This window comes from Botrytis byssoidea (genome assembly GCF_014898295.1).
Source record: "Botrytis byssoidea strain MUCL 94 chromosome Unknown BBYS_011, whole genome shotgun sequence".
NCBI lineage: Eukaryota > Fungi > Ascomycota > Leotiomycetes > Helotiales > Sclerotiniaceae > Botrytis > Botrytis byssoidea.
In genome coordinates this window covers 38,686-64,382 of record NW_024065852.1, presented here as the reverse complement: position 1 = coordinate 64,382, position 25,697 = coordinate 38,686, and the positions used below count along the sequence as shown (strand labels likewise).

Here is a 25,697-nt window from a genome sequence, read left to right as displayed (position 1 = left end):
CCTTCAAGATATGGGTGGCAACGAACAAATCGTGGTCACAAGAAAGAATCCAAGGGGATCTCTTAATCTCCAGCCATTTTTAATTTTTCTTGAAAGAGGTTAGGTTATTATTAAGTCATATCGGGACCAACGTTTGCAGGTAAATCATCCAGTTATGGTTATGAACAAGTGGCGGTGGATTACAACGGGTTTGAATGGTGATCATTCTGAGTACAATGGCACTGTGGTTCCTCATCGTATGAGAATGGGATGGAAAACTTATGGACCCCCACAATGATGTACTGTTGAATGGATAGGGGCTTCAACAGATCTTAATAAATTGAATTGCACTGCGTTGGACATTCTACTTGGGTAATATTACCCTTTGCGTTACCGCTTGTTTTGAACATTTGATATGTTGTCCTTTCCGACTTTCTAATTACCCATTGGTTCATCACAGATTGTTGGTTGATATGATGACTATTTGGTGAACCTGGATGGAGCCCGGGTATTCAAATATGATGATGAGGTTGTACAGGTACGGTACCGGTATGGGTTTCTTTTTGAAAGACGGTGTACCAGTTGCGTATTTTGGGTTCATTTTGGATGCAGTGGAACATCACAGCTGATTAATCAACGGCAGCCAAGCAGGATGGAAAGCCGTTGTAATTCATCAATTGGACAAGCATTGGAAACCGATTGGTTATGGAAGAATGAAAGGACCGACAGCGGTGGATGATAATAGAGGTGACTCGTGGCATCGTGGCTTTCACGCAGTGTATCGTGTTTACCACGGGTTGTACAACTACTTCAGTGAAATTCCACTCTCACACAGATAGAAATGAGAAGTTCACAGGAGAAAGCTTCCGTCGCTCTGGCGGCCCCTTGGTGATACTTTGTAGAACTGTGGATCCCCTTTTTGTTCCCGATGCTACGAGAAAAAGATATGGGTCAATTCCAGAGAAGTGGATTGAAAAAATCATCTGATCGATGCCGGTATATTGGATATTCCCATGTAAATATGGTTCCAAGCTTTATTACTCTGCACTCCGTGAATTTGGGTCAAAGTGTTGAAGATATCTGACCGGTGAATCGCAAGGAGGTGGTATTTCGAGATACCATACTTTGTAACTGGGTGGTAACGCGTTGGCAACTGGTTGGTACCTGGTCTGGTCTCTTATGTGGTCAAGTTATGACTCGGTAGAGATGAGCCCCCTGGGGATGATGTTTGGAACAAAAAGAAGATGTATATGTGAGACAAGGACCCATACAGTTTTGACAGAAATCAATAAATATATATTTACTTATCCTCTCACCCCCCCTGGTCCGTGATTAAGAAGACCGGATAGCAGAACCGTGCAAAAAGCATGGGACGGTACCTACATACCTAGTAGGTTAGAAGAGCCAACGAGGTATCGAAGTCGTGGTAACGGTAGCCACGGAAGACTCACCGACCAATTCTTTAGGGCTAGAATAGCCGGGAAACTCAACCCTTTTTCCTCGCCTTCCCCATACTTTTTCAAGTGAAACTGACAGACAGGGAGATGGAGAAGGAGTCAGAATTGACACTTTCTAGAAGACGAATCTGAATCATTTTATATCCCATTTCGATTGACAGGTACAAACGAATCCGTTATCGACTGAACCTGATTAGGTAAGTGCTAGCATCAATACCAAGGTATAGAGCACTAGGTAGGTGTTGTTGTTGACATACATGATATACTCAAGTTGGTAATGATCGATGGCAGCTAGCATGATTAGGTTAGAGTGAGGGACGCTAGAGAGAAAAATAATACCTAGGTAAGGAAGGGTAGATGAGAGGAAGTGGAAGTGGAAGTGGAAGTGGAAGTGTAAATATAAGTGCAGAGTATATTCTCCAAACCCTCCTTCGATGAGCAGGTACTAGATATAGTACAAGTACTAGGTGTAGCGATTTTCATCCATCCGAAAGCTATGAATAATAAGAGTGTACTAGAAGGACTCTGAGGGAGGTATCTGGCTCGGAACGGCTTCTGAAAGAACAAATAAGCTTCACACTACTACTACGCACTCCGTGTATTGTATGTACGTATGTATGGGTAGAGTTACCGCTGGGCCGGCGTAGAAAGATAGACCTCAACTATACTTTGTAGGTATTAGAGATGAACTTGGAGAATCACCTAGAATGCTGAAGTCACAACTAATACAAGAAGTAAACATCCTAAAAGTATAAGGGGCCAATCCGAAAGTCCCTGAACTCTTATTTGCGTTGAGGCGCGATATAAAAAGTAAACTTTCCCTGGGTAGTAACAGGATGTCATTACTCACGATATGAAAACGATTGAAAGTGTGGAGTAGGAGCAGTGAGTGATGAATGTAGTGATGATATTCGAATACTACCAATTTGAGTAGATGAATAATTAATTGGTCTTGTTAACATATCGTATGTGTACCTACTTGTAGGTAGGTATGTGTAGATGTATATGTATATGTGTATGTAGATAAATAATGAATCTACAAGATCCCAAGTAGGTAATGATATCTTTCAATTGATCTGTAATGTGATGCTGTATACACTATTTTTATATTTATTTAATTTGTTTTAAAATACAAATAAAGTGTTATTTCCATTATCTATCTATATATTAACGTGTTTAAAAATACAATATTTATTATTTACTACTTAATATTCAATAAATACTTATATTTATATTTCTCTCTCCCTCTCTCTCTCTCTATCTCTCTATCTCTTCTTTCTATCTTCACTCATCACCAGTCTTTCTCGTCCCGCTAAAATATTAAATGTTCCCTGCCCGTCAAATTTCAAACTCGCTGTTTACCGTTTACCACAAGAATTTTTAGCTCCACATCCTCCGTTCCCTCTTTTCTCCAATTCTCAACCAACCTTCTCTTCCCGGAGGTTCGATATTGAATACCTAAGGTTAAAGCACATTTCTTTAAACTTTCTCTTCTTTCTTAATCTGGTTGCGAGTACCTGTTTTCCTCTTGACCTCCAAACCTCCAAACCTCTTCCTTACCTCCCTATTCGTTTTTTCGGAGGTTCCCATCGATTACATCAACTACCCCCCTCCCCCCCCAACAACTCATCTCTCTCAATTCGGAAGAATAGTTCAATTCCTCCCCTTCGCACACTTTTAAAGCTTCCAAAAAATGTCGACAGCTATTCAAGGCCAGCAAGGCAACTTAGATCGATATGTGGTCATCCACGTTGCTACCACTTGTGATGAACATGGCGTTTACGTTACCAAAGATTCCGCTGAGGTGATAGAGCTCGGGTGGATTTTACTCGACGCAAAAACTTGTGACGAGGTGAGTTTTCATCTTAATTTAGCTTTCGTCTATCTACGGAAGCCAACTTGCTAACTAATAAATTCTCTAGCTTCACCGAGAGAGTGTTCTTGTTAAGCCCATTAACACTCCAATTACTCCTCTATGTAGTAAGTGCCGAATGGAACCATCTCATCAGATATGGACCTCAATCCTTCAAGGCGGCCTCGATACCGATTCTTCCGAATACTGGCTAACTAAACATCTACAGCGAGCTTGACTACTCTTACTTGGGAACATGTCCGTACTGCAGGTACCTTCCGCGATGCGATCAACCGATTCGATACATTCGCTGCCGAGCACCTCACATCTCAAAATCTCGACTTCTCTTTTGTTACACTTGATTCATGGGATCTTCGAGTCCAGCTTCCTCGCGAAGCTCGTGACAAAGCTGTTGTGCTGCCTCCATATTTACAACATTCTAGAACTTTTGACCTTCGAACTGAGTACCAAAGATGGCAACAACATCACCCTGAATCTCTGCCATTTGGTCCATCCATGCTCTCAAATATTTGCGCTGCGTTGGAGGTCGAACCTGTTCAAGCTAGTGCTCCAATCAAGCACAACCTACCATTCCACCTCCAAGCTTTGGCCCCGGCCTCCCCTCGTCGTGCAATGGAAGAAGCGGTTACACTTGCTAGAGTCCTCAGAGGGTTGATTCGCAAGTCACAACCTCCTCATGAACATCCTGATGTTCTTACTAGACCTATGGATGCCCGTGCTGATGTTAGAGCTTTTCTTTCGGAACGCAGCAAAGTTCTCCACATGGCAGGACTTCCCCACGATACCACTCAATCTGAGCTCGAGAGCTGGTTTACCCAATTCGGTGGTCGTCCCATTGCTTTCTGGACGCTCCGAACCCCAGATCAGCACAAGCCTACTGGTTCTGGATTCGCAGTATTTTCATCCCATGAAGAGGTCAGCCAAAATCCCCCCACTCATCTTTTCCTATTTTGTATGTTGTGCCACGAACATCAAATCGTGTGTTCAGCTTCATATGAATTTATTCTTTTACTCTACGATAAATTGCTCAATCTCTCTGTCGCTTCACTTATCAAATTTTTCAATATTCGTGGTCATTCTCTAACAAATTTTCAGGCCGCTGAAAGTCTCTGCATGAACGGACGAGCTCTCAATGAGAAAGCCATCGAGGTCTCACCATCTTCCAGTCGCGTTCTTGACCGTGCTGCAGAAATTCTTACTCCGTTCCCACCTAGCAAGAACAGACCTCGCCCTGGAGACTGGACTTGTCCATCATGTGGTTTCTCTAACTTCCAGCGTAGAACTGCTTGTTTCCGATGCTCATTCCCAGCCATGGGTGGTGGCCCAGCTGCTGAGATGGGTGGTGGATATGGTGGTGGTGGTGGTGGTGGTTACGGCTATGGTCCACCAGCAATGATGCCCCCTCCACAACACATGGGTCATCACGGAGGTATGGGAGGTGGCCACGGAGGTGGAAGGATGGGAGGTGGTGGTGGCGTTGTTCCTTTCCGTGCCGGTGATTGGAAATGCGGATCTGAAGGGTGTGGTTACCACAACTTCGCCAAGAATGTCAGCTGTTTAAGATGTGGCGCAAGTCGTGCTGGTGCCGCTGTCGTTGCCGATTCTGGTTATCCTTCCCCAATGGATGCTGCGAACAACTATAGCATGGGTTCCAACTCCATGGCTGGTACCCCTGGCCCAGGTCCTTTTGCCTCAGCTGCTGGTGGCTTCGGTCCATCCGGTGGTTATGGTGGTCAACACTTTGGTGGCCCACCTAGCACTTATGCTCTTCCATCCGGTCTTGGCGCACCAACTGGTTCATACCCCTCATTGAACACTCACTTCGGTCCTGCAACTGGTGTTCACTCTGCCGGCGCAGGAGGATTTGATAGCCGATCTGCAGAGGCAGCATTCCAATCAGCCAGCAATGGTCCAGCATCCGCAGGGCCTTCAAACAACTTCTACGCTAACCAAGGTGAAAGTGATCCATTCGCTTTCCTTTCATCTGGAATCAACAACTTGTCTATGGGTAGCGGTGATGCTCGTCAAAATGGTGCTGCTGCTCCAAGCAAATCTCCAGCTTAAGGCGTTCTTGGTATTTGCGCTCATCCTTTTTCCATTTATACGTTTCGACTATCTCTTCTGTGACTATATTTCAGGACGGCTTTGGGGTTTGAATGAAAGATAGACATTTATCGGTCGGGGCTTTGTGGATTTGTTACAATGGTTTATAAGGTGGATTTAGCGCATACATGGGTGGTTGGGATGGGTAGTCGGTTGGATCGGTAGCGGTATAAAGAAAATGGCAGGGAAAATTTACATGATGTGGAAAATTGACATGGAACAAAGTTTGGAGGGCGGAGTTCTTTTAATGCGGAAGGTGGATTCTGACTTCAGGGCTGCAAAGGGAAAGCGAGCAAATGGAAACGGATCGAAATATGCTTGATGGTGTATAAAGGGACGATTTCGACTTGAACCGGTTGGATCTTGGCTTGGTGCATAGCGAAGGAGTGCTGTCGTTAATGTGGTTGGGGTGTTTGGACGGGGTCCTCGGTCTTCTCTGTCTAATATCTGGTCTGATCTTCCTCCTTCGTACCGGAGTATGGAAATATGACGAACGCATTTTCGATCAAATAACAAAAAAGCATGGCGATGGCGATGGTGATGGATATTGGCAAAGGGGATTTTTTCGAGAAGGGTTAGGATTTCTGCATGTTGTTTTCGAGTTTCTTTATTGCGCTTTCTTGTATTTTTCCTTTCGGTTTGTGTGTGCTCGCGATGAAGTTGTCTTTACCTTGTTTCGGCTTCTCCAGCACTTTGTGTCGAATACTTTGCGTCTTTCTCCTGTCTTTATTTTTCCTTCGTAACATTTCTGGGAGAAGGGAAAATACATACTAGCATTCAAGCATTTATCGTCTTCTTTACTGATGCGATAATTGGTTAGTTTGGGTGGGGGTGCAGGTGGATATTTAGGACATTTGGGGCTGGGTTGCTAGAAGGTTTGATCGTTTGGTCGCTGGGCTGGGGGTACTTGGGCATGGATGGGGTGGACGGATGGAAGGATGATGGTTTATTGGATGGGTGTGGATTGTCTGATGACGATCGATGGTTAGGAGATGGTATGCATGGACGGCTGGATGGATGGATGGATGGATGGATGTGATTAGGTTGTTATTATTTCTTTCATTGTAGCAAGCTTACTTTTCCTCGTGTCTACTCTTTCTGTTTTTCGGTGGTGAGTTAGGATGTGCGTCGAGTTCTACTGTGTGGTGGTGGATGGAGGTGATAGGATCTAGAGGAGAGGAGTGAATTGCTGGATTGGTAAAATCAGTAGTATCGTAGATAGGCTGAGGGATGCAGATAACACTTCTCGTTTTTTCTGCTTCACCAATGAATACATATGGTTGAAGTTGAATCTTTTGGAACTTTGTATCTCGCTGTGATGGTTAATTTGTAATTACTACTACACACTACGATGGTTGGTGTTTACCTGTGAAGCAAGAGAATCCCCTCGGATTTATTTGTGGCGATGAAGAATTTATCTACTCACCTGGGTGATCATGGAATTTGAGTTAAAGCTTTTGTTTTGAACACTTATGAGAGAGAGATGGAGATTGAAAATTTGAAGATTTGAATGGAGAAAGAGGTATTTCTTCGAAGAATCGAAAGGTTGAGGTGGGGTGGGGTGGGATAATGATCTTGGGCTTGTGTTTTGGGAAAATCGTGTGTGTGTGTGTGGTGGAAGATGTGGAAGATGTGGAAGATGTGGAAGACGTGGAAAGTATCAGAGGTGTAAATTAGTGTGTATTGGAGACTTCATGTTGAGTCTTGAGTGTGGGGTTTGAGTGTTCATGTTTTGTTGGATTGTTAGATTACGGGGGGTGGGTGTAAGTGTAAGTGTGAGTGTGAGTGTTGGGATTTATAGTCAGGTAGATAATCAGCAATGAATTATTCTTATGAATGTTTTTTTTTACTTATGGTACAATAGATACCTAGATATCTTACAAAAAAGGTATGTCTCTTTTTTGAAATAGCTTCAAGCTATTTATTTTACACGTTTCATAAGTTCAAATTCTCACGCACAAATTCACAACCAAGGATCATCTTCGAAATCATTTTCATCCTCCCATTCCTCTTCTCCCTGCTGCTCATCATCCTCATCCTCATCGCCATCACTCTCCTCTGCCCTCCCCAAAACAACCTGTTCCAACCTCTGCATATTCATTCCCGTGCCCTCCCACGGATCTCCCTCGCTCTCTGCTTCCTCGCCCTCCCCATCACTCATATACATTTCCTCTCTGCTCGGTCGCAGATTCTCCCCCGTAAGCGGATCCACATATCCCCAGAGTAACATCATCATGATATGTTCTTTGAAGCCCAGTTCTCTGCGCGTCGCTTCACGCATCACGAGCTCATCGATGCGCATGAGATGTTTTGAGCCCTTTCCCCAGCCCTCTAGATGCGCGGTTCCAAGTTCACATTCTGGGACATCGAATAGTCCGAGATGGAGATCGGGGGCGGGGGTGAGTGGAGTGTAGGAGTAACGCACGCTGTATTGGTAGAGTTCGTAGAGATCGGTAAAACCGGTGCGAGAGAGTAAGCGACATAGCGGGGTGAGACCCCGCTGACCGAGCATGAGTTTGCGGAGGAAATCGGAGCCCGGGCCGTCGGTGGGACAGTTGAGACGCATGTCGAGCTTTACGATGAAGTGTTGGATGTTGTAGAGATCGTGGTCGGTGAAGAAGGTGCGGTTGTGGATGAGGCGGACGCGGTCGAGAGTGGTGGATAGATCCATGAGGAACCAGACTTTTTTGAGGGCGTGGTTTGTACCCGGGGGACAGCGTAGATGCTGGCGTGCGAGGGAGGCGAGGATGTTGCGCACGACGCGGCAGCGGTGGAGTACCATTTGGTGGTATTTGAGGCTGGGGACCCGGCGGATTTGACCCGAGGAGTTGAGAGTGCCGAGGGGGTCCGGGATGCTGAGCTCGCGGTAGAGGTAGAAGGAGTAGATGGTGTAGGAGTAGGGGGCTTGGTGCTTTACGATGGATTTAATGGCGTGCGCCATCCAGTGAGAGAGGATGGTGTGGAAGGGACGGCAGATGGAGTAGAGTGTGAGGAGGTTTCTGGGGGAGAGGTGAAGCATGAATTCGAGGATTATTTCGGGGGTCAGGAGGAGAGATTGGAAGATGTTGAAGGGGCCGGAGTTGCGGCGAGAGAGGTAGGGTGCTGGTCTGGGGATGTCTTCGATTCCTTCCTCAGAAGAGGGATGGGAGGGATTCGGAAATGTGGCTGGGAGGATGATACCGGTTGCTGCGAGCTCGGAGTCTGCGGTTGCGGATTCATGTTCATGTTCGGAATTGTTGGGATACCGTGTAGTGTCGTAGCCACCCTGTGGAGGATTGATGTTCTCGTAGAAATGATCGTCACTATCTTCATCCATTTCCTCTTCGTTCTCCAGAGGCCGAAGACCCAATCCCTCAGCCCATCGAGCCGTTTCTGCAGAATCTCCAAACAAGTAATCTTCCCTTCCCGTTTCCTCTGGAAGTTCGAACACTTTTCCCTTTCCTTTCCCCTTATTCTTCTCCTTGTTAGCATATTTTCTAGCAACCTCCCTCTCATCCAGTTCTTCATCTGATTCCGCAGCTCTCCCTTTTCCCTTCCACTTCTTGACTGGCGAGCCTTCATCGAGATCCTTCTCTGAATCAACAGTTCTCGCTTTTCGTTTCCCTTTACCGCTCGACTTTGGATCAAATAGATTCGCATCATACCCCTCAAGATTTTCAGCATCATCGAATAATGACTCCACATCCATCGATCCAAAATCCCCATCAAAACCAAATCCTAGAATCTCTCCTCTCTCCTTCGCTTTATTTCTCGCGAGTATTTCTTTCACCTTTCTCGCCATCATCGCTTGATACTCCACTTCTTTTCTTCTCTCTTCGTTCTTATCTAATTCTGGTCCATGAATTAATGCCTGCTTAACCCATTTCGGTACTCCTCTGAACTGTTCATCTTCCTCGCCTTCATCTTCGTCCTCTCCCTCTTCCCCATTGTCACTGTCCTCCTTGCCACCCTCCCCTTCTCCCCCGTCACACCAAATCCTCTCCCCGCCATCACCATCCATATAATAAAACCCCTTCCCATCCCCATGAAACAACCCCTTGCATCCACAGTTCCCCTCACCAATTTCTCTCCTCTTAGCTTTATCCCAATCCCTAATAACCCCATTCTCATCAAACGCACCCAGAGCAATACTCCACACGCGATTTCCAAGCCCAATAATTGGAGGAGGCCTATTTTTCGCTCCGAAGGGATTGATCTCATTACTCGGAAAACGAAGCTGGGGTCGTGGAGGCGAAGGCGGCATATTTGCAGGTCGGAGGATGGGATGGATATTCGGTGGTGGAGAGCGCATTTCGTCGGCGTGGATAGACCAACAGTCGGAGTTCAGTTCGCGTTCGGATTTTATGGCTTGGTCTTCTTGTTGCGGGGGCTCGGGTTGCTTCTGTTCTTGTTCCTGTTTCTGTTTTGCGGTCTGAGACTGAGACTCAGTACCTCTTACCTCCTCTTGCTGTTCGTCGTCTTCCTCGTACTCCTCGTACTCCTCAATCTTTTCTGGGGGTGGAGCTGGATGGAAATTTTGGTCAGCATTGTTGATTGGATAAGGATGGGGAGAATGAGGGGAGTAACCATGAAAGGAGCTGTACTCAAAAGGTTGACCGTGATGATGGTATTGCTGTGCTTGACTCGCATAACCATGGTTATGATATTGCTGTGGTGGACCACCATTGAATCCGACATCTTGATACGAGAAATCCAAAGGTCTGCTCATGCCTTGATCCACAGATGGATGAAGTAGATCACTTGGATGAGTCAATAGATATCCTTGCTGATTTTGCATACCGTAATTTGATTGGAAAGTTGTAGGACAAAAATGCTGGGTAATGAAAGGTGGAGGACGAAGTTGCGAGTTGAGTTCTTGAGCTGACAACTTGTGACCCGCAACGATCTCTTGTTCTGAGCATACTGGAATGAAAGATATATCATCTGGTTGATGCGAGTGACCCATACCTACGAGGCGATAGTCTCTTGGATCCCGGCCAAAGATTGGTTCTCCATGGTCGGAGGTAAGAACATGATTTGGTGATATCTCTGGAAATGAAGATGTATCTTGTAGAGGCGGGTCATCACCATCCTGAGTATCTTGATTTTCTTCAGGCAGAGGAAGCTCAGGCAGACCTGCTTCTGCTCTGAGTTGTGCTTCTTTCGCGTAGAGCTGCGATTTGAATGACTTCATATGATCCAAGAACTTTTGGATATCCTCATTGCATGTAATCTTCCACTTGTCCAATCCTAAACGTTGCATCATTGTAATGATGCCTTCTTGCTCGCCAGGAGTCAAGTGATAAATACATGATCCAGGCAAGATAGTTTCGATGATCCAGTTTTGAACGGGCCACATTGAGCGATGTGTGTCGAATCCATTCCAGTATCTTGCTTCGGGTCCTCCACCTTTCTTGCCTGGAGCACGACCGGACGATTTGTTGTTTTTGTTTGACATATTCCCTTGTCCTGCAGAAGATGAACTTTGAGCTTGGTCGCCAAGTTGATTTTGCACTGGACGAAAGCGACTTGCTCTCAAAGAACCGGCCCTTGGCTGAAAGCTTAAACAATCGCTCACTTGACTGAAATCTTCTTGATTCCTGTACAAAGTTCGATATGTTTGAAGATTATAGGATGGGGAACTACCAGAATCTTCTTGGTGCTGCATGTCTGGGGGAGAGTCATACTGCTGATTGTTGTTCTGTGTAAACTGCTGAGGTTGCATACCAGGATTTCCAAAGCCATGTTGTGTATCCATTCGATCTTGGTTTGACATGTGCTGGAAGCCATATTCAGGATGACCATGATTGTTGAATTGAGGATCTGCGCCAAATTGCAAAGATTGAGGAATTGCTTGGCCATAGTCGTTCTGTGAAGCAAGAATAGCATTCATATGACCCTGAAGATGTTCATTGCCTCCCAAAGGATGAAAAGAAGCGCTCGGTTGACTGTATTGATATGGTTGACCATAGGACTGGGCTTGTGCACCACCTGAAGCTTGATTGATGGGGGTGAACTGGTTTTGGTAAGAAGAGTTTGGTCGAGGAGTACTGTCTGGATCGGCAAGTTGAGACTCAAAGGATGTCTGATCTCCCGGAGTCTCTCCATTGTATTCCATCTGCTGATCATGATGAACTTGATGATCGTTATTAGATTCAATTGACTCTCCGTAATTGTCATCACGTTCCTCAAACTCCGAATGGTTTGTGCCAAAGGATATGCCAAGGCCGTTACTGAAGTCCATTTTGTGTGATTTGTCTGATGGACAGTTCTAACCTTGAAGTCGAGGTAATTTGTATCCAACAAAAACAATTTATTGCACAGCAATTGATGTCTTTTGAATCTAGAACTTAACAGAAGAATTGAAGAGAGTTTCGATGGTTGTTATGTATGGTTTGTTCTGTTTTGTCTTTTTGGGGACTTGTTTGTTTATCCTACTGGGAATATAATTCAAGGTCACAAGAACGTTTCCCGAACTGATAATATAAGCTAGCACAAAATAAAATGAGCATGAAAAGTCTTCGAATGACCTCAGGCTTCTTAGTTTCATCTTTTTTCTCATCATTAGATTGAAAAGTGAATGTATCGAAGTTCAGTCTTCACATTGACCAATCATTAGTTCTCCTGGAAGTGTCACTCGAACTTCGCCTTTTCATTAATTTCTTCCTTCTCTACCATAAAATACCCAGGTAAAGATGAAAGATACCAACCATACTTGGCCATATTGAATTTCAAACATAAAGGAGTAAAGTAAAGCTTTGTTCAGGAATGGGACATTCATCACAGTTATGCAGAGCCTGTATGTTTATGCGTCTATAAATCTGTTTTGGCTCTATGGACTGGGTTCTCAGTTCGGCAAGACTTTGCTTCTGTTACCTGGGTATACTACACATTCAAACTACCGGTAGATTGTGTTTACTAGAATTCTAGGAAACATGGGATAAATCCATCTCGCAAGTGATCAACAGTGGTTTTCCTGATTACAACCTATTTTTTCATCGAGTTTTCAAGTTCTTCCTCTTCCTAGCTATGGGAAGATTCACTGATTTGAATTAATACAGTAACAGAACATCTCTGTCAGTCTTCTATTGCAAATTGCTCTTCATCACAAGGTCACTTGTCCTTGTGAATATTAAATAGTTTCCTGCGTTTCTCCCCTACCTGCCCCAAAGAAAGTTCGAAAGAATTCACATAACTACCTATCAATATAATAGAACTCTGCCAAGATTCCACTTGTCATAATCAACCCCATTCACTTGATCGAAACGATTTGAGGAACTGAAGTGAGAGGGCGGAAGAACTGAAGAGCTAAGTCCCTTTATCACCCGATTCCTTTGCAGGTTACTACTACTGAAAGCAAAATTTCTCAATTTCTTACCTAGGCATTCTACACTAGCATTGAGGCAGCGTTGGTTAATGCACGTATCTAGTTAGTATGCAGCTTAATATCTGATCTGCTCCTCATCGACTATGAGTTTACCAGAGCTCCTAGAGCAGCAATTCAACGAGCACTACGGACTCAACCTGACTGCTTCGGATAGCCCTGGTAAGATTCCATCATGCCATTAAACTTCCATCCATACCTTGATAGCTTCGGACACTCTGCGATAAAATCTCAAGAAGAAATTGAAAAGAGCTTGAAAATTTGACAATCAAAGTTAAGCTGCTTGTGAGGTGTTGGTACATGTTTAGGCACATATTTAGGCAAAGGCAGATATCAAAATCAAGATGCCCAATCCGAGTCTTGTAGCAATGTATCTTCTAATCGTTCTTTGTCTTTGTTTGTCGTTTCGAGTCGTCCGAGAAGATTGAGGGATAGTATCACCTGAGACTGCCAGATACATAGGGAGAAGTTCAGTTGTTTGTTGAGAGCGAAGCTCTCAAGTTGTTTGATGCTGTCATCCGAGTTCTCATGATTCCTCCTCGCAAGTGAGAAGAGGACGTCACTTGCAGCAAACAAATAACCAGAAACATATTTGAGAGTTCGATATATTAGGAGGTTGACTCTTGTCCTCCATCTTGACTCTCTGTCATCTTAACATTGATCCGCTGCTCCAGCAAGGAACCCCGAGTCCCCGAAAAAGAAGTTACAGTGACTATTTACTTACTAGCTGAGAAATCCGCCTTTGGAGAGTATAGCAGCTTGTCTATTTACTCGCGAGCCTCCTAATCTGGATTCCAGGAAGCTCCTCATAATGTCTTCACTACCTCCGGAAGCAAGTGGTCCGGAATTTTAAAGCACAGAACCCACGCCGGCATTTGACTTGCTTCCAATCTTGGACAGCTCCGAAGATTGACTGAGGTCATCACGACCTCGTTCCCAAGTCTGGAATTGCCAAGCATAGGCAAATTGGAGGTTCACTTCCATGCTAATAATTCGTCTTCGGAAGATCTCGAGGCGCTGATGCCTATCTTTCACATGAATGTTGCTCTCAAGACTCTACTTGAAGTAGGTTTTAAAGAGAGAGCAAGCTTTACAATTGGTGGGAAGGATCGCGAGGGTCATCGAATGAATTTCGAGGACGTAAGAGGTAGATATTACACGTCGATCGGTAAAATTCTGCATTTTAATGAACCAAGTGAGTTTACTCTTTTCGAAAACGCACAACTTTAAGGGGAAGCCGATCTCGCGGCAGTCAACACATGTCAGTGATGTATGGCTAATTCGTTATCAGCTTGGGATACGTGGTGTGAAGGCGACGGAGACGATGGACGTGATCATTTCAATGGCGGTCATTTCAGCAACGGGAAGGACGAGGTACTACTCTGGATAATAGGCAGACGATGGGAGCAAGGCGTGCATTCAGATTGCTGAAGCAAACGTGCCGGAGATCGTCATAAGAAGGCATCAGTTCGTAGAATAGGCAGTACTCCATTGCTATTGACGCAAACATTTAGATGAACAGTGTTCATCTCCTCACAATACATTGTGTGCCAAAGCAGTAAATGGAGTTTTTGAGACGGCAAGATTCTGGCAGCCATATCAGGATGCAGGTGTACGAGTGAGTGACTATGACATAGTGATTGCCTTTTTCATAATAAATGATGGTCAAAAAAATATAAGAAATAACATCGAAAGAATTTACAGCAGTAGATTAAAGTTCGACCTTGAATCAAAAAGATGTTGATAATCGTCGAACATCCAGTTCATGGTGACTCCCAGTTCTTAACAGTTTATGTCGTCGATTAGGATTTTTCACAAGCGCACGATGATGTAGGTCATTCTAAGTAGTATGTAGCAGCCGGCGGTAAGTTGCGCATTCATAAAGCTTTCTTGTAAGAAAAGATTTCATTTGCATCCATTCCAGCGCTCAATATATGTTCTTCTAGAACACAAGATAGAGGAAGACTCGATTGATTGTGAATTGCTTCACTCAAGTACACCCACAATAAAAGTGTCCATTACAATTTAAATGAAGAAGAAAAGAAGAGAGAGTTTAGAAAATTTCCGAATGTGAAGAACTTTATAGTGTGGGATATTAGTCATCTTGAGTGAACCAATCATGATGACGGGGAACGGGATTAGTAAATTCCACGATTTACGCTAACAAGTTACATCCGAACGACGAGAGCTTCAAATGAATTTGGGGTAAAGAAGTAAATAATTAATCAATTGAAGGGTTTCCCCTCGCCACCTCTTTTGTACTGCGGAGTTTCTTTCTTTCTTCTTTTCATACCCAGATTCTACATACACACCATGCTGAGGTCAACGTTATCGAGATCCGCTCTACGAAGCAGTAGACAAAGTTTATATGTTGCAAGAACATTCGCGACTACAAATAGAAGACAGGCAGAGGTTACTCTCACTGTTGGTAAGTAGCATTAGATCTGCCAATGATATCACAGAAGACTTGACTGATTTCTATACTAGATGGCAAACAAGTTTCTATAGAAGGTATGCTAGGATTGATCATGATTGGGATGGGAAAAAGTTGTTGACACGCCACAGCTGGTTCTGCTTTAATTCAAGCATGCGAGAAGGCAGGAGTCACAATCCCAAGGCAAGCTTTCGATAGAAAATCTATGTGCTGAAGTTTTCTGCTAACACTTTCATAGATATTGCTATCATGAGTAAGTCGACAAAACTGCGCATATCACAAACGAACCCCACTGATCCGAATATCTTACTATAGAAAACTTATGATTGCTGGAAATTGTCGTATGTGTCTAGTTGAAGTCGAGAAAGCACCAAAACCAGTTGCATCATGCGCATGGCCAGTACAGCCCGGTATGGTCGTCAAGACCAGTTCACCCCTCACACACAAAGCCCGAGAAGGAGTTATGGAATTTTTATTGGCCAACCACCCGCTAGATTGTCCTATTTGTGACCAAGGAGGAGAGTGTGATTTGCAAGATCAATCTATGAGATATGGAGCTGATCGTGGACGCTTCCACGAAGTTGGTGGCAAGCGTGCCTCTGAGGATAAAAATATTGGACCCCTCATCAAGACTTCGATGAACAGATGTATTCAATGTACAAGATGTATTCGATTCGCAAACGATATTGCTGGTGCACCGGAACTCGGATCGACTGGACGTGGAAACGATTTACAAATTGGAACATACCTCGAGAAGAACCTGGATTCCGAAATGTCTGGAAACATTATAGATTTATGCCCTGTTGGAGCTCTTACATCAAAACCATACGCTTTCAGAGCTAGACCTTGGGAATTGAAGCACTCCGAATCTATTGATGTATTGGATGGTTTAGGATCAAACATTCGAGTCGACTCGAGAGGTCTCGAGGTTATGCGAATTCTCCCTAGATTGAACGACGATGTCAACGAGGAATGGATTAACGATAAGACACGATTTGCCTGTGATGGATTGAAAACTCAAAGACTTACTACCCCATTAATTAAGAAGGATGGAAAATTCCTTCCAGTCAGTTGGGAGCAAGCTTTGGTTGAGATTGGTGCAGCATACAAAGATTTTGCTCCAAAGGGTAACGAATTCAAGGTTATTGCTGGAGAATTGATTGAGACTGAATCTATGGTTGCAATGAAGGATCTTGCCAACAAGCTTGGCTCTGAGAACTTGGCTCTTGATCAGCCATCTGGAAACGCCCCAATGCCACACGGAATCGACGTTCGATCGAATTACTTGTTCAACTCTAAGATTTGGGGTGTAGAGGAAGCCGATGCTATTTTGATCGTTGGAAGCAACACTAGACACGAAGCTGCTGGTCTTAATGCTCGTATCCGCAAACAATGGTTACGTTCTGACCTTGAGATTGGTGTCGTCGGTGAACCATGGGAATCAACTTTCGAATTTGAGCATCTCGGCACTGACGCTGCCGCCTTGAAGGAGACCCTCGCTGGACCTTTCGGTAAAAAGCTGGCAGAGGCCAAGAGACCAATGATTATCGTTGGTTCAGGTGTCACTGACCACGCTGATGCCAAGGCCATGTACGAGACGGTTGGTACCTTCGTTGAGAAGCACGCCTCCAACTTCTTGACAGAGGAGTGGAATGGATACAACGTTCTTCAACGTGCTGCCTCAAGAGCTGGTGCTTTTGAAGTTGGCTTCACCACACCTTCCCAAGCTGTTGCTGAGACAAAGCCTAAATTCGTTTGGTTACTCGGTGCTGATGAATTCAATGCTGCTGATATCCCTAAGAACGCCTTTGTTGTCTACCAAGGTCATCACGGTGATCGTGGGGCTCAAATTGCCGATGTCGTTCTTCCAGGTGCCGCATATACCGAGAAGGCCGGAACATACGTCAACACCGAAGGACGTGTACAAATGACCCGTGCCGCTACTTCATTACCTGGTGCCGCAAGAACTGATTGGAAGATTATCCGAGCAGTCAGTGAATTCTTGGGTGCTCCATTACCATACGATGATGTCGCTGCTCTGCGTGATCGTATGGTGGAGATCAGTCCTTCATTAGCTAGCTATGATGTCGTTGAACCAGTTGCTCTGAGACAATTGAGCAAGGTTCAATTGGTAGATCAGAACAAGGGTAGCAAGCCAACAGGTGCGCCTTTGAAGAAGGTTATTGATAACTTTTATTTTACAGATGTCATTTCAAGAAGGTTAGTTTACACACATCTCATTTTGCTCTTCCCTATCCTCACCCTCACCCTTCTCGCCCCTTGAGTTAATTACTGGAGACACAAAAACTAACAAAAGCTACAGTTCCCCAACAATGGCGAGATGTTCAGCAGCAAAGGAGACAGGAAACCCAGAAACTAATTTCCTGGCCCCGGGCTACTCAAGCGAGAATCCTCGTGGAAGAGTCGCTTATGGTCCTTGATCTTGATCTGGATGGGTTTTGTATTTGGGTTTCTTGCGTGCGTCAAACAATGGTGTTTGTGTATATATGGGTTGTAGGCAGTCAAATGAAAAAATGACAATTTAAGAAATTGATGATGTCTATTACCGGGTTTTGGGGGTGGTTAGAATGCACAATAATGTGAAGTTTATGAATTGACATGAAATAGACAAATACATTTACCTTTTTGATCACTTTAAGGCTTACTTCGCACTTTCAATGGGTCAGAGAACATACTCTATGCATTTTACAAATACTGTACAAAATTGCTGGAGAAAACTTGAGCCTCATTTCCATACCCTGCTATGCCTCGAGCAGAATCTAGACCCGTCTCCATTCAACGCCAAACCATGCTCATCATATCTTATTTTGTCTGTGGCTCTACATCGACAAAGAGCCATTTGTCGTACAAGTGTTTCTTTTTCTTCTGTGAGTCTTCGTCTCCTTCGCGAACTGACTCGTCTGCGCATCCAGTTTCATTCGTTTCCTTTGTATCGATCTCTGCTTTAGTAAGTTAAAGCTGGGATCCCATATAATCCTTCAAGAGATTTATACTGGCAAAGTAAATCTCTTTCCCTTCATAACCTTCGTGTAGTAAATCCAAAAGAAATCCGAATAAAGAACCGTTTGAATCACACCTGCAAACACGGCAATTCCATCCCAGTGGCTCTCTTGGAAATATCTCCACAACCAATTTGGTATATATAATGCTCTGTAACTTCCCAACGCGAAGAGATAATTCGCCGTAATCGTCTCGGCTTCTCCGGTTCTTTGGAGCAGGAAGAGTTGGGGGAGGATGGCGACGGATTCAAGCCAGATGCTGAAGGCCCAGAGGATTTCAGAGGGGGTATAGGCGTAGGGGTAGATGAAAGCGAGGGCAAGGGAACCACCGAGGAGATATTGCACGCGGAAGGTGTCGAGATTGGGGTCGTGGGTGGGTTTGAAGGAAGTGGTCATTAGGTAGATTGTGTAGCCGGAGGAGCAGAGAAAAAGAAGCTTGAAAGTGGTGTTATAGAGGGAGTCGGTGAAAGTCCAGAAGAGATCGAGGTAGCGGGTGACGTAGACGAGGAGGTAGAGTGCTTGAGATTTGAAGGATATACCGGCGCAGGACTGGAGGGGGTTAGATGGTTGGTTGGGAGTAGAGGGGAAGGGGTAGGAGACGTACGTTTGTTTGGTGCATTTTGTGGAGGAGAATCAGGATTGAAAGGAGATGGGAGAAGTCCCCTACAAGCGCGATGAATTAGCTTTTGAAAAGTCAATGAGCGAAGGCAATTAGGGGGATAACATACCCAAGATTCGAAAAAGATTCATGATGAGCAAGTCAAGGGAGTTTCCCTACACATGCGCAATCGCAGATACTTTGTCTCAAAGACCCAAGTTTCAAAGATAAGAGGTTTAGAACCGAATCAAGAATCAAGCAAAACAATTGAAATCAATAAATCAATTGATATAACACATTCGATCGCACAGTTGTCGTTGTAGTTGACGGACTGGATTGAGGACACGCAACTTGAAGCTTAGCTAACGCTGAGTCTCGATTTAGCCTTGTAAAAAGGTACAACCAGGCCAGGGATGATGAAGTAAGGTTATTGGCGGCGGCGGATCGGAAAGCTTGGCAAAGGAAGGTCGTGGATTATGTAATCTTTAGCTTGCTTTTGTGGCAAGAACGTCTGCTGAGCTTTGAAAGTTGAAACATGATGATTACGAAGCGGTTTTTTGCCTAGAAAGTTCTACTCATGATTACTATTGATTCTATCAAACTATGTATATTATTTAGCTTTCAATACAATATAATACACTCTTTTTACACATACTGATAAGCTATCGCAGTCATTCCATTCATTCGCATTGTGCTGTGAATTACAAACTACTTGACCTGAAAATCGCAAGGGATCATGAATACCAACGACGACGACATGTCTACTAATCCCCAAGATCTAGTTTCTATAACCGTCACTCATCATGGAAAACCTCATATCTTCTCTCTACCTCCCACAGCAACCATCACCGACCTTTCCGATTCCATTTCAACCACCCTCTCAATCCCCCCTCAAAACCAAAAACTCATGGTTTCCAAACTCGGTCTTCTAAAACTCCCCTTCAAAGACCCTTTCCTCTCAATAACATCTCTCACCGACAAAAAAATAATCCTCATGGGTAGCACCATCGCGGAAGCATCCTCTGTTGCCGCCGGCGCCCTCGCCGCCTCCCGCAGCGTCAACGGCCCCTCTACTCGCCCTGCGCAAAAAGTCTCCGCCTACAAAACTCGAGACTGGAAGCGCGAGCAAGAAGAAGCGCAATACACATTCCAAACCCTGCGTCCGCTTCCCTACCTCCCCAACCCCTCCAAATCTCTCCAATTTCTGCAACGATTGAAAGACGACGCGGGCATCAAGGCCGCGATGCGCAAACATAAATTCACCGTTCCTCTGCTGACGGAAATGAACCCCGTTGAACATACGGTTTCAAATCATGAAGGTACATCGCGCACTTTGGGTCTGAATAGGAATCAAGGAGAAGTGATTGAATTGCGTCTGAGAACAGATGCGTATGATGGATATCGAGACTATAAAACTATTCGCAAGACGCTGTGTCACGAATTGGCGCATAATGTGTGGGGACCGCATGATCGGAATTTCTGGAATTTATGCAAGGAGATTGAGAAAGAGGTAGAGGGAAATGATTGGAGGAGTGGAGGCCATGCGCTGGGCGAAGAGGAGTATTATAGTAGAGAAGAAGTGGATGATCATGGGGGATGGAGCGGAGGGGAATTTGTACTGGGAGTAGGAGGTTCGGGGGGCGCGGAAAGTACGGGGACGAATTCGGGAGCGGCTTCGGGACAGGGAATGAGTAGGAGGGAGGTTTTGGCGAAGGCGGCGGAGGAGAGAATGAGGAAAGTGAGGGAACAGAGTGGTGGGGAGGGAGGAAGTGCTGGTGAAGGGTCTGCTTGAGCATAGTTTTATGATTGAGTTGGAGTTTATGTTTAAGCGAAGGCGTTCAGGATGATTGGATTTTAGGAGTTGAGCAGTTCTTAAAGCGTAGCATATATCTTGAATCACTATGTTTAGTGTCGGGCACTGATTTAGATATTCGATAGACTAATTTATTATATCCGAATTCCGAATACTGAGTTCCATAGGATCAAGAAGAAATATTCTTTAGAAATCTCACCGTGTGGCTTTACGTGCACTGTTTGGTCAAGATCTAATGCAATCACAGTAAAGCTGATTCATATTTCTAGGACAAGTTCCCCTGCTTCATCTCTTCCTCTGAAGCCATTAATCACACATCGACGATTCAAATTAATTCTATAGAAATGAAGCATATCCGGTTTATCCTCAATTTACCTAATTCTACACACTCATCATCTCCAAATGATGAACCAGCTAGCCAGCCAGTCGACCAGCTGGCAAAATTTCTACCTGCCTACCATCAAGATTCCTCCATCGAATGAGTCAAAAAGCAAATACAATCAACTAATCAATCAATCAATCAATCAATCAATCAATCGACCGAAAAAGAAAGCAAGCAAAATCCCAATTTGATATCTAAATATCTAAGTATCTAGATAACTATCAATCCCCTCATCTCAAGATATACGATCAAATTCCCTCACGCAATGCAATGCAAAATTCTCCCACTATCTTCCAAACCAAAAGTTTAAGAGTTTTTCCGCCCCAATCCCATTATAACATCTTCTCGAGAATGAATCGACGTTCTAAACTCCATTTCTGACCAAATATATACATCTCCCCTGGTCCAATGCTCAATACCTTTCATCACGATCCCCATCTCTCCTCTCATTTCTCTCTACAACCTACACTTCACTTCGCTAGAAAGACTCCCTGACACGCGATGAGTTCCGCGAAAGCCCTTTAATGGTGAATTTTTTCTTGTCCAATTGTTCTTGCTGCCATAGCTGGTGGTTTACACCATTTTCCAGAAGATCCGACGTAGAGATTCGACTAGGAGGCGAGTCAACATCCATGCCACCTCTTAATCTCTCAGCAGCCTCGATATCCTTCCAGTAGTTATCCAATTTCACATGCCCGGTCTCGCCAGTCGTAATATTGAAGCAGCGAAACGTGGAACCGGAGACGAACTTTTCGATTGCGATCATGTCTCCTATGGAGACCAATAGCGTGATGTCTGAAGGCGCTCGAGGACTCTGAGTGCTTGTTACTGTGAAGACTTTGTTGATGCAATGGTGAGGTGAAGCTTTATCTTGAGGTTCATGAGCGGAATGACCGTCCGGGATTTCATCTGCAAGATGGCGGTGTTCGTTATATCTTCGGTTGTCATCAGTAGCAGCATAGTGACCGCGTTCGACATCTTCTCGAAATTGATCCATATAGAACTCGCCTCCCATTTGTCTGGTGCTCAAATTGTTTCCCGTGTAGAGATCTCGTCCTATGACGTTTGTGATTTCAATGGTATCACCGGTGTTAATCTGTAAACCACCAAAATCTGGGTTATACAGGCTGCGTGTGGCAGTGAAACGCTTTCCAATATAGTCAAGAGCATCGATATCCTTCTGAAAGAACCTGGCTTGAAATCGTCCATACCTCTGAGTTCTCTTATTGTAGCCCTCATAGTTTCCCTCAAAATTGTCGTTGATAATTTCAATAGCATCGCCAAACCTTATTGATAGATCACTGCCATTGTTAGGAATCCAAGTGTGTGATGAGATGAAAGTTTTGCCAACATGTGCAGCGGGATCAACTTGGGGATAATAATCGAAGTCGTAGCTACCATCGGTCTGTGGGATACCAATATCATATGAGTTATCATCGGAACGTCGAGACCCCGTTGCCGAGAAAGATTCACCAGTTTTTTCGGCAGAATTGACGTCTCTCTTAAAGTATGAGATGTTGACTAGCCCCATCCTATCTGTTCTGGTATTATATCCTTCAAATATGTCACCAAAGTCATGCTTGACAATTTCAATGGCATCTCCGTATCTTATGGGCAGATCATCAACGGCATCACTACGTGGAAAATAGTCGTGTGATGCAATGAAAGTTTTACCAACATGTACATGCTTGCTATTTTGGGGGATTTTCTTGGATGTGGATGGTCTGCTGATAGATTCACCTGGCGATTCAAGACTAGATCTCTCGACATCCTTCCAGAATGTGTCGATGTTGAAATGCCCTGTTTTCTTTGACACCTTGTTGAAACCCACAAACATGCTTCCACCCCAATACTTGGTAATTTTGATCTTATCGCCAATTCTAACATTTAGAGTAGCCACGTCTTTGGAATGTTTCGGGCTCTGGGTATTTGTTGCTGTGAAGGTTTTACCGACATGTGAAATAGGAGGATCGTCCTCATCATTGTAACTTGGTCCAGGTCGCGTAGCAATTTTTTTGGCAAGTTCGGTGTCTTCAATATCCTTCAGATAATATTTCGCATTCAAAATTCCCGCCCTTCTTGTTCTCATATTGAAGCCCACATATGCCTCGCCGGAGTGGTACGACGTGATTTTGACTTCATCACCACGATCGATCTCTAAATCATAAAAGTTGTTGAAAGATTTTGGAACATATCGGCTTGAAGATATGAAAGTCACGCCAAGCAGTCCGATGGGCTCGATGTCCTGCATGAAATATTTGATGTCGATATGACCCGTCTTTCCAGAAGTCTGGTTAAATGCAATATAATCATCCCTTGATTCGTGTTTAGTGAGTTCAATCTCATCCCCGATCAAAATCTTTAAATCGCATGCATTACCAGGCTTTGGAAGCCAGGTGAATGATGATATGAAACTTTTGCCAGCGTGGGAATCTGTACTCTTAGAATTTGTCGATGGTGTGGAGACCATGGACAGCGAAGTTAGACCACCTCGCAGACCAGCGTTAGATGGTCGACGAGGCGAAGGAGAATCCTTTGGCGCACTTCGAGATTGAGAAAGACGGGGAGTAGATGCATTGGCATTCGTAGAGTCGGCGAGGAAGCTTGGCATATTGGGACTCTGCGGTCGACTCGAGGAGCTCGATGAAAGCCTGGAATGTTTGAAACTTGCTGGCCCCGTCGGAACGTTTGGTGTAATAGGAGTAGAAGGGCCACTTGAAGAATTTGAGGGATGTCTGGACTTTGCTGGTCCAGTAGGAGCATCCATCGGAAAAGAACCCTGGCTCCGTGCACTGGTTGGTGTATTCATAGACAGAGGAGTTGAACTTGAACTTGAATTTGAAGGGCCAGTCCAGAAGGGATCGTCAAGACAAACTTTCTTCGAAGCGCTACCAGTAATATCCATTGGACTTTGTACAAGTGGTCTTCCCGAAACTCCGTTTTGAGTTTTGGGTGGTATTTGGATTGATATAGGCTTCTTTGAAAGACTAAAACCTTTCTCTTTTGGAGTTTGAAGTGATACCGACTTGTTCGAAGTACTACCACAATCAGCTCCGCCCTCCAATGGAGTCTGGATCGATACCGATTTCTTCGGGAAATTTGCTGGTGGATCCATAGAGGTTTGCATCGAAACAGACTTCTTTTTCAGTATACCCACATGAGGTCCGGACGAAGTTGGTAGGTTGATTTTCGATCCTGTGTTCTTCAATTGTTGACCTTCCGTTGTGTCCAATCCAAGGCCATTGATGATATCCTGCGCCAACTTATCTTTATACTGTTTTACGGAATTGTCCGCATGAACATCGTACTCCTTTATCTTCTTGATCCCCTCTTCCAACAATCGCTGTAGGTCTCGATCCAGCTTTTGTTCGAGCTCAAAAAGTGCCGTTGTGTTAAACGGAGAACCGAGTTCTGTGGGCGACACACTCGATGAATCCAATCCTCCCATCACAACATCTCCTTCGCTATCCCTGCTTCCATCGTTCTCTTCCTCATTCTCACTCTCCGGCGCAGGGCCACGGAAATACTTAGAATTCCACTCATACTCTTTACTCTCATGTCCCTCCATTTCCTTCCTCAATCTCCTATCCCTATTCTGCAGTTCCTGTGGGGAAACATCATTGACTCCACTCCTCCTATCCTCTGCTTGCAATTCCAACAACCATTTCGGACCTCTCAACCACGAGAGATCTTCAAGTTCCTTTCTATTCTTCTTCTCCCTCGCATCCTCCTTGATCGAAATTGCGACTCGATCGACTCTTCCTCTTTCAATAGCATCTTTCTGCTTCGCAATATCGTCTTTAAACTTCTCCAACAGCCTCTCTTTCTCAGCCACGAAAGCTTTGACGATATTCGCACGAACAAGACGATTGTGACGCTTGAGATTCTTGATCTTAGTATCACGATCAGTGGATGCAGGGGGTCCAGTTGGGAATCCGTTGAAGGCGACAAAGATTGAAGCATTAATTGCGGTATCCAGAGGCGTCTGATATATTGTTAGTTTTCACTTTTTCAAAGCAAACAATAAGTAGAAAAATGAGGATCAATCAAGAGGAAGAGTGGGAAGAGTAGAAATGCAATCAATATCACGTGTGAACGTGAGATTTCAACTTACATCTCGTGGACGCGCTCCTAATTCCGATGTTTGACCCATCGTGAAACGCGGGCTTGGAACTATTCCAATAGAAAGCCTCGAATGATTACACAGATATGCTCGACCATTGATCTCTATGCTTTGATGGGTTGTTTTAGACTCCAGGAACTACTTGGCAACACTGGATAACACCGAACGCTGTGTCCAGGACTAGAACTTTGTGGTGATGTAAGGTTACTCTGTACCTGGGGATAATAAATTGTCAGTTGTGGGGAGGAAGGTAGAGGGGTCAAAGATTGCCGACGCGCTTTGTTCGATCAAGTTTGCTATAAGGTTATATCCTTGTTGCTCCTGCAGATATGGAATTTGACTATTAATTGAATATTAAAGTATTTTTGATTCACTATGTACTAACTTTTTATTACATTACCAAAGATTTCAAAATTGAAATTCACTTTTTATTGTTTTCTGTAACTCGGTATCTCCAGCTACCAGAGTCTTCAACCCAGTGATCCATTTCATCTCCTCCTCTTTTCATCCAATATCACACTATCAGATAATATCTAATAGTCCACCCCCATC

General features: G+C 44.4%; 7 protein-coding genes across 7 annotated transcripts; 3 read left to right on the top strand and 4 right to left on the bottom strand.

Moving 5' to 3' along the window:
* Positions 1–2,722: 2,722 nt before the first annotated feature.
* On the top strand, positions 2,723–5,902 carry EAE97_006033 (uncharacterized protein). Its single transcript, XM_038876546.1, has 4 exons — positions 2,723–3,288; positions 3,359–3,416; positions 3,518–4,224; positions 4,405–5,902. The coding sequence occupies exons 1-4, from the start codon at positions 3,130–3,132 to the stop codon at positions 5,371–5,373; spliced, it is 1,893 nt and encodes a 630-aa protein (XP_038732253.1). The 5' UTR covers positions 2,723–3,129; the 3' UTR covers positions 5,374–5,902.
* Positions 5,903–6,485: 583 nt separating this feature from the next.
* Positions 6,486–6,850, bottom strand: EAE97_006032 (uncharacterized protein; the record flags this gene model as incomplete). The annotated part of the gene is made up of 2 exons (XM_038876545.1): positions 6,486–6,725; positions 6,839–6,850. 2 exons carry the CDS (start codon positions 6,848–6,850, stop codon positions 6,486–6,488), a joined length of 252 nt encoding a protein of 83 aa, XP_038732252.1.
* A 525-nt stretch (positions 6,851–7,375) lies between these two features.
* EAE97_006031 (uncharacterized protein) lies at positions 7,376–11,635 on the bottom strand (the record flags this gene model as incomplete). Its single annotated transcript, XM_038876544.1, has 1 exon — positions 7,376–11,635. The coding sequence occupies one exon, from the start codon at positions 11,633–11,635 to the stop codon at positions 7,376–7,378; it is 4,260 nt and encodes a 1,419-aa protein (XP_038732251.1).
* Positions 11,636–15,088: 3,453 nt separating this feature from the next.
* Positions 15,089–17,650, top strand: EAE97_006030 (uncharacterized protein; the record flags this gene model as incomplete). Its single annotated transcript, XM_038876543.1, has 6 exons — positions 15,089–15,203; positions 15,263–15,286; positions 15,341–15,392; positions 15,448–15,462; positions 15,525–17,429; positions 17,533–17,650. The coding sequence occupies 6 exons, from the start codon at positions 15,089–15,091 to the stop codon at positions 17,648–17,650; spliced, it is 2,229 nt and encodes a 742-aa protein (XP_038732250.1).
* A 567-nt stretch (positions 17,651–18,217) lies between these two features.
* EAE97_006029 (uncharacterized protein) lies at positions 18,218–18,979 on the bottom strand (the record flags this gene model as incomplete). Its single annotated transcript, XM_038876542.1, has 3 exons — positions 18,218–18,778; positions 18,834–18,892; positions 18,958–18,979. The coding sequence occupies 3 exons, from the start codon at positions 18,977–18,979 to the stop codon at positions 18,218–18,220; spliced, it is 642 nt and encodes a 213-aa protein (XP_038732249.1).
* A 584-nt stretch (positions 18,980–19,563) lies between these two features.
* EAE97_006028 (uncharacterized protein) lies at positions 19,564–20,619 on the top strand (the record flags this gene model as incomplete). Its single annotated transcript, XM_038876541.1, has 1 exon — positions 19,564–20,619. The coding sequence occupies one exon, from the start codon at positions 19,564–19,566 to the stop codon at positions 20,617–20,619; it is 1,056 nt and encodes a 351-aa protein (XP_038732248.1).
* Positions 20,620–21,500: 881 nt separating this feature from the next.
* On the bottom strand, positions 21,501–25,458 carry EAE97_006027 (uncharacterized protein; the record flags this gene model as incomplete). The annotated part of the gene is made up of 2 exons (XM_038876540.1): positions 25,137–25,458; positions 21,501–25,007 (listed from the first exon to the last, which is right to left on the bottom strand). Exons 1-2 carry the CDS (start codon positions 25,173–25,175, stop codon positions 21,501–21,503), a joined length of 3,546 nt encoding a protein of 1,181 aa, XP_038732247.1. The 5' UTR covers positions 25,176–25,458.
* Positions 25,459–25,697: the final 239 nt, after the last annotated feature.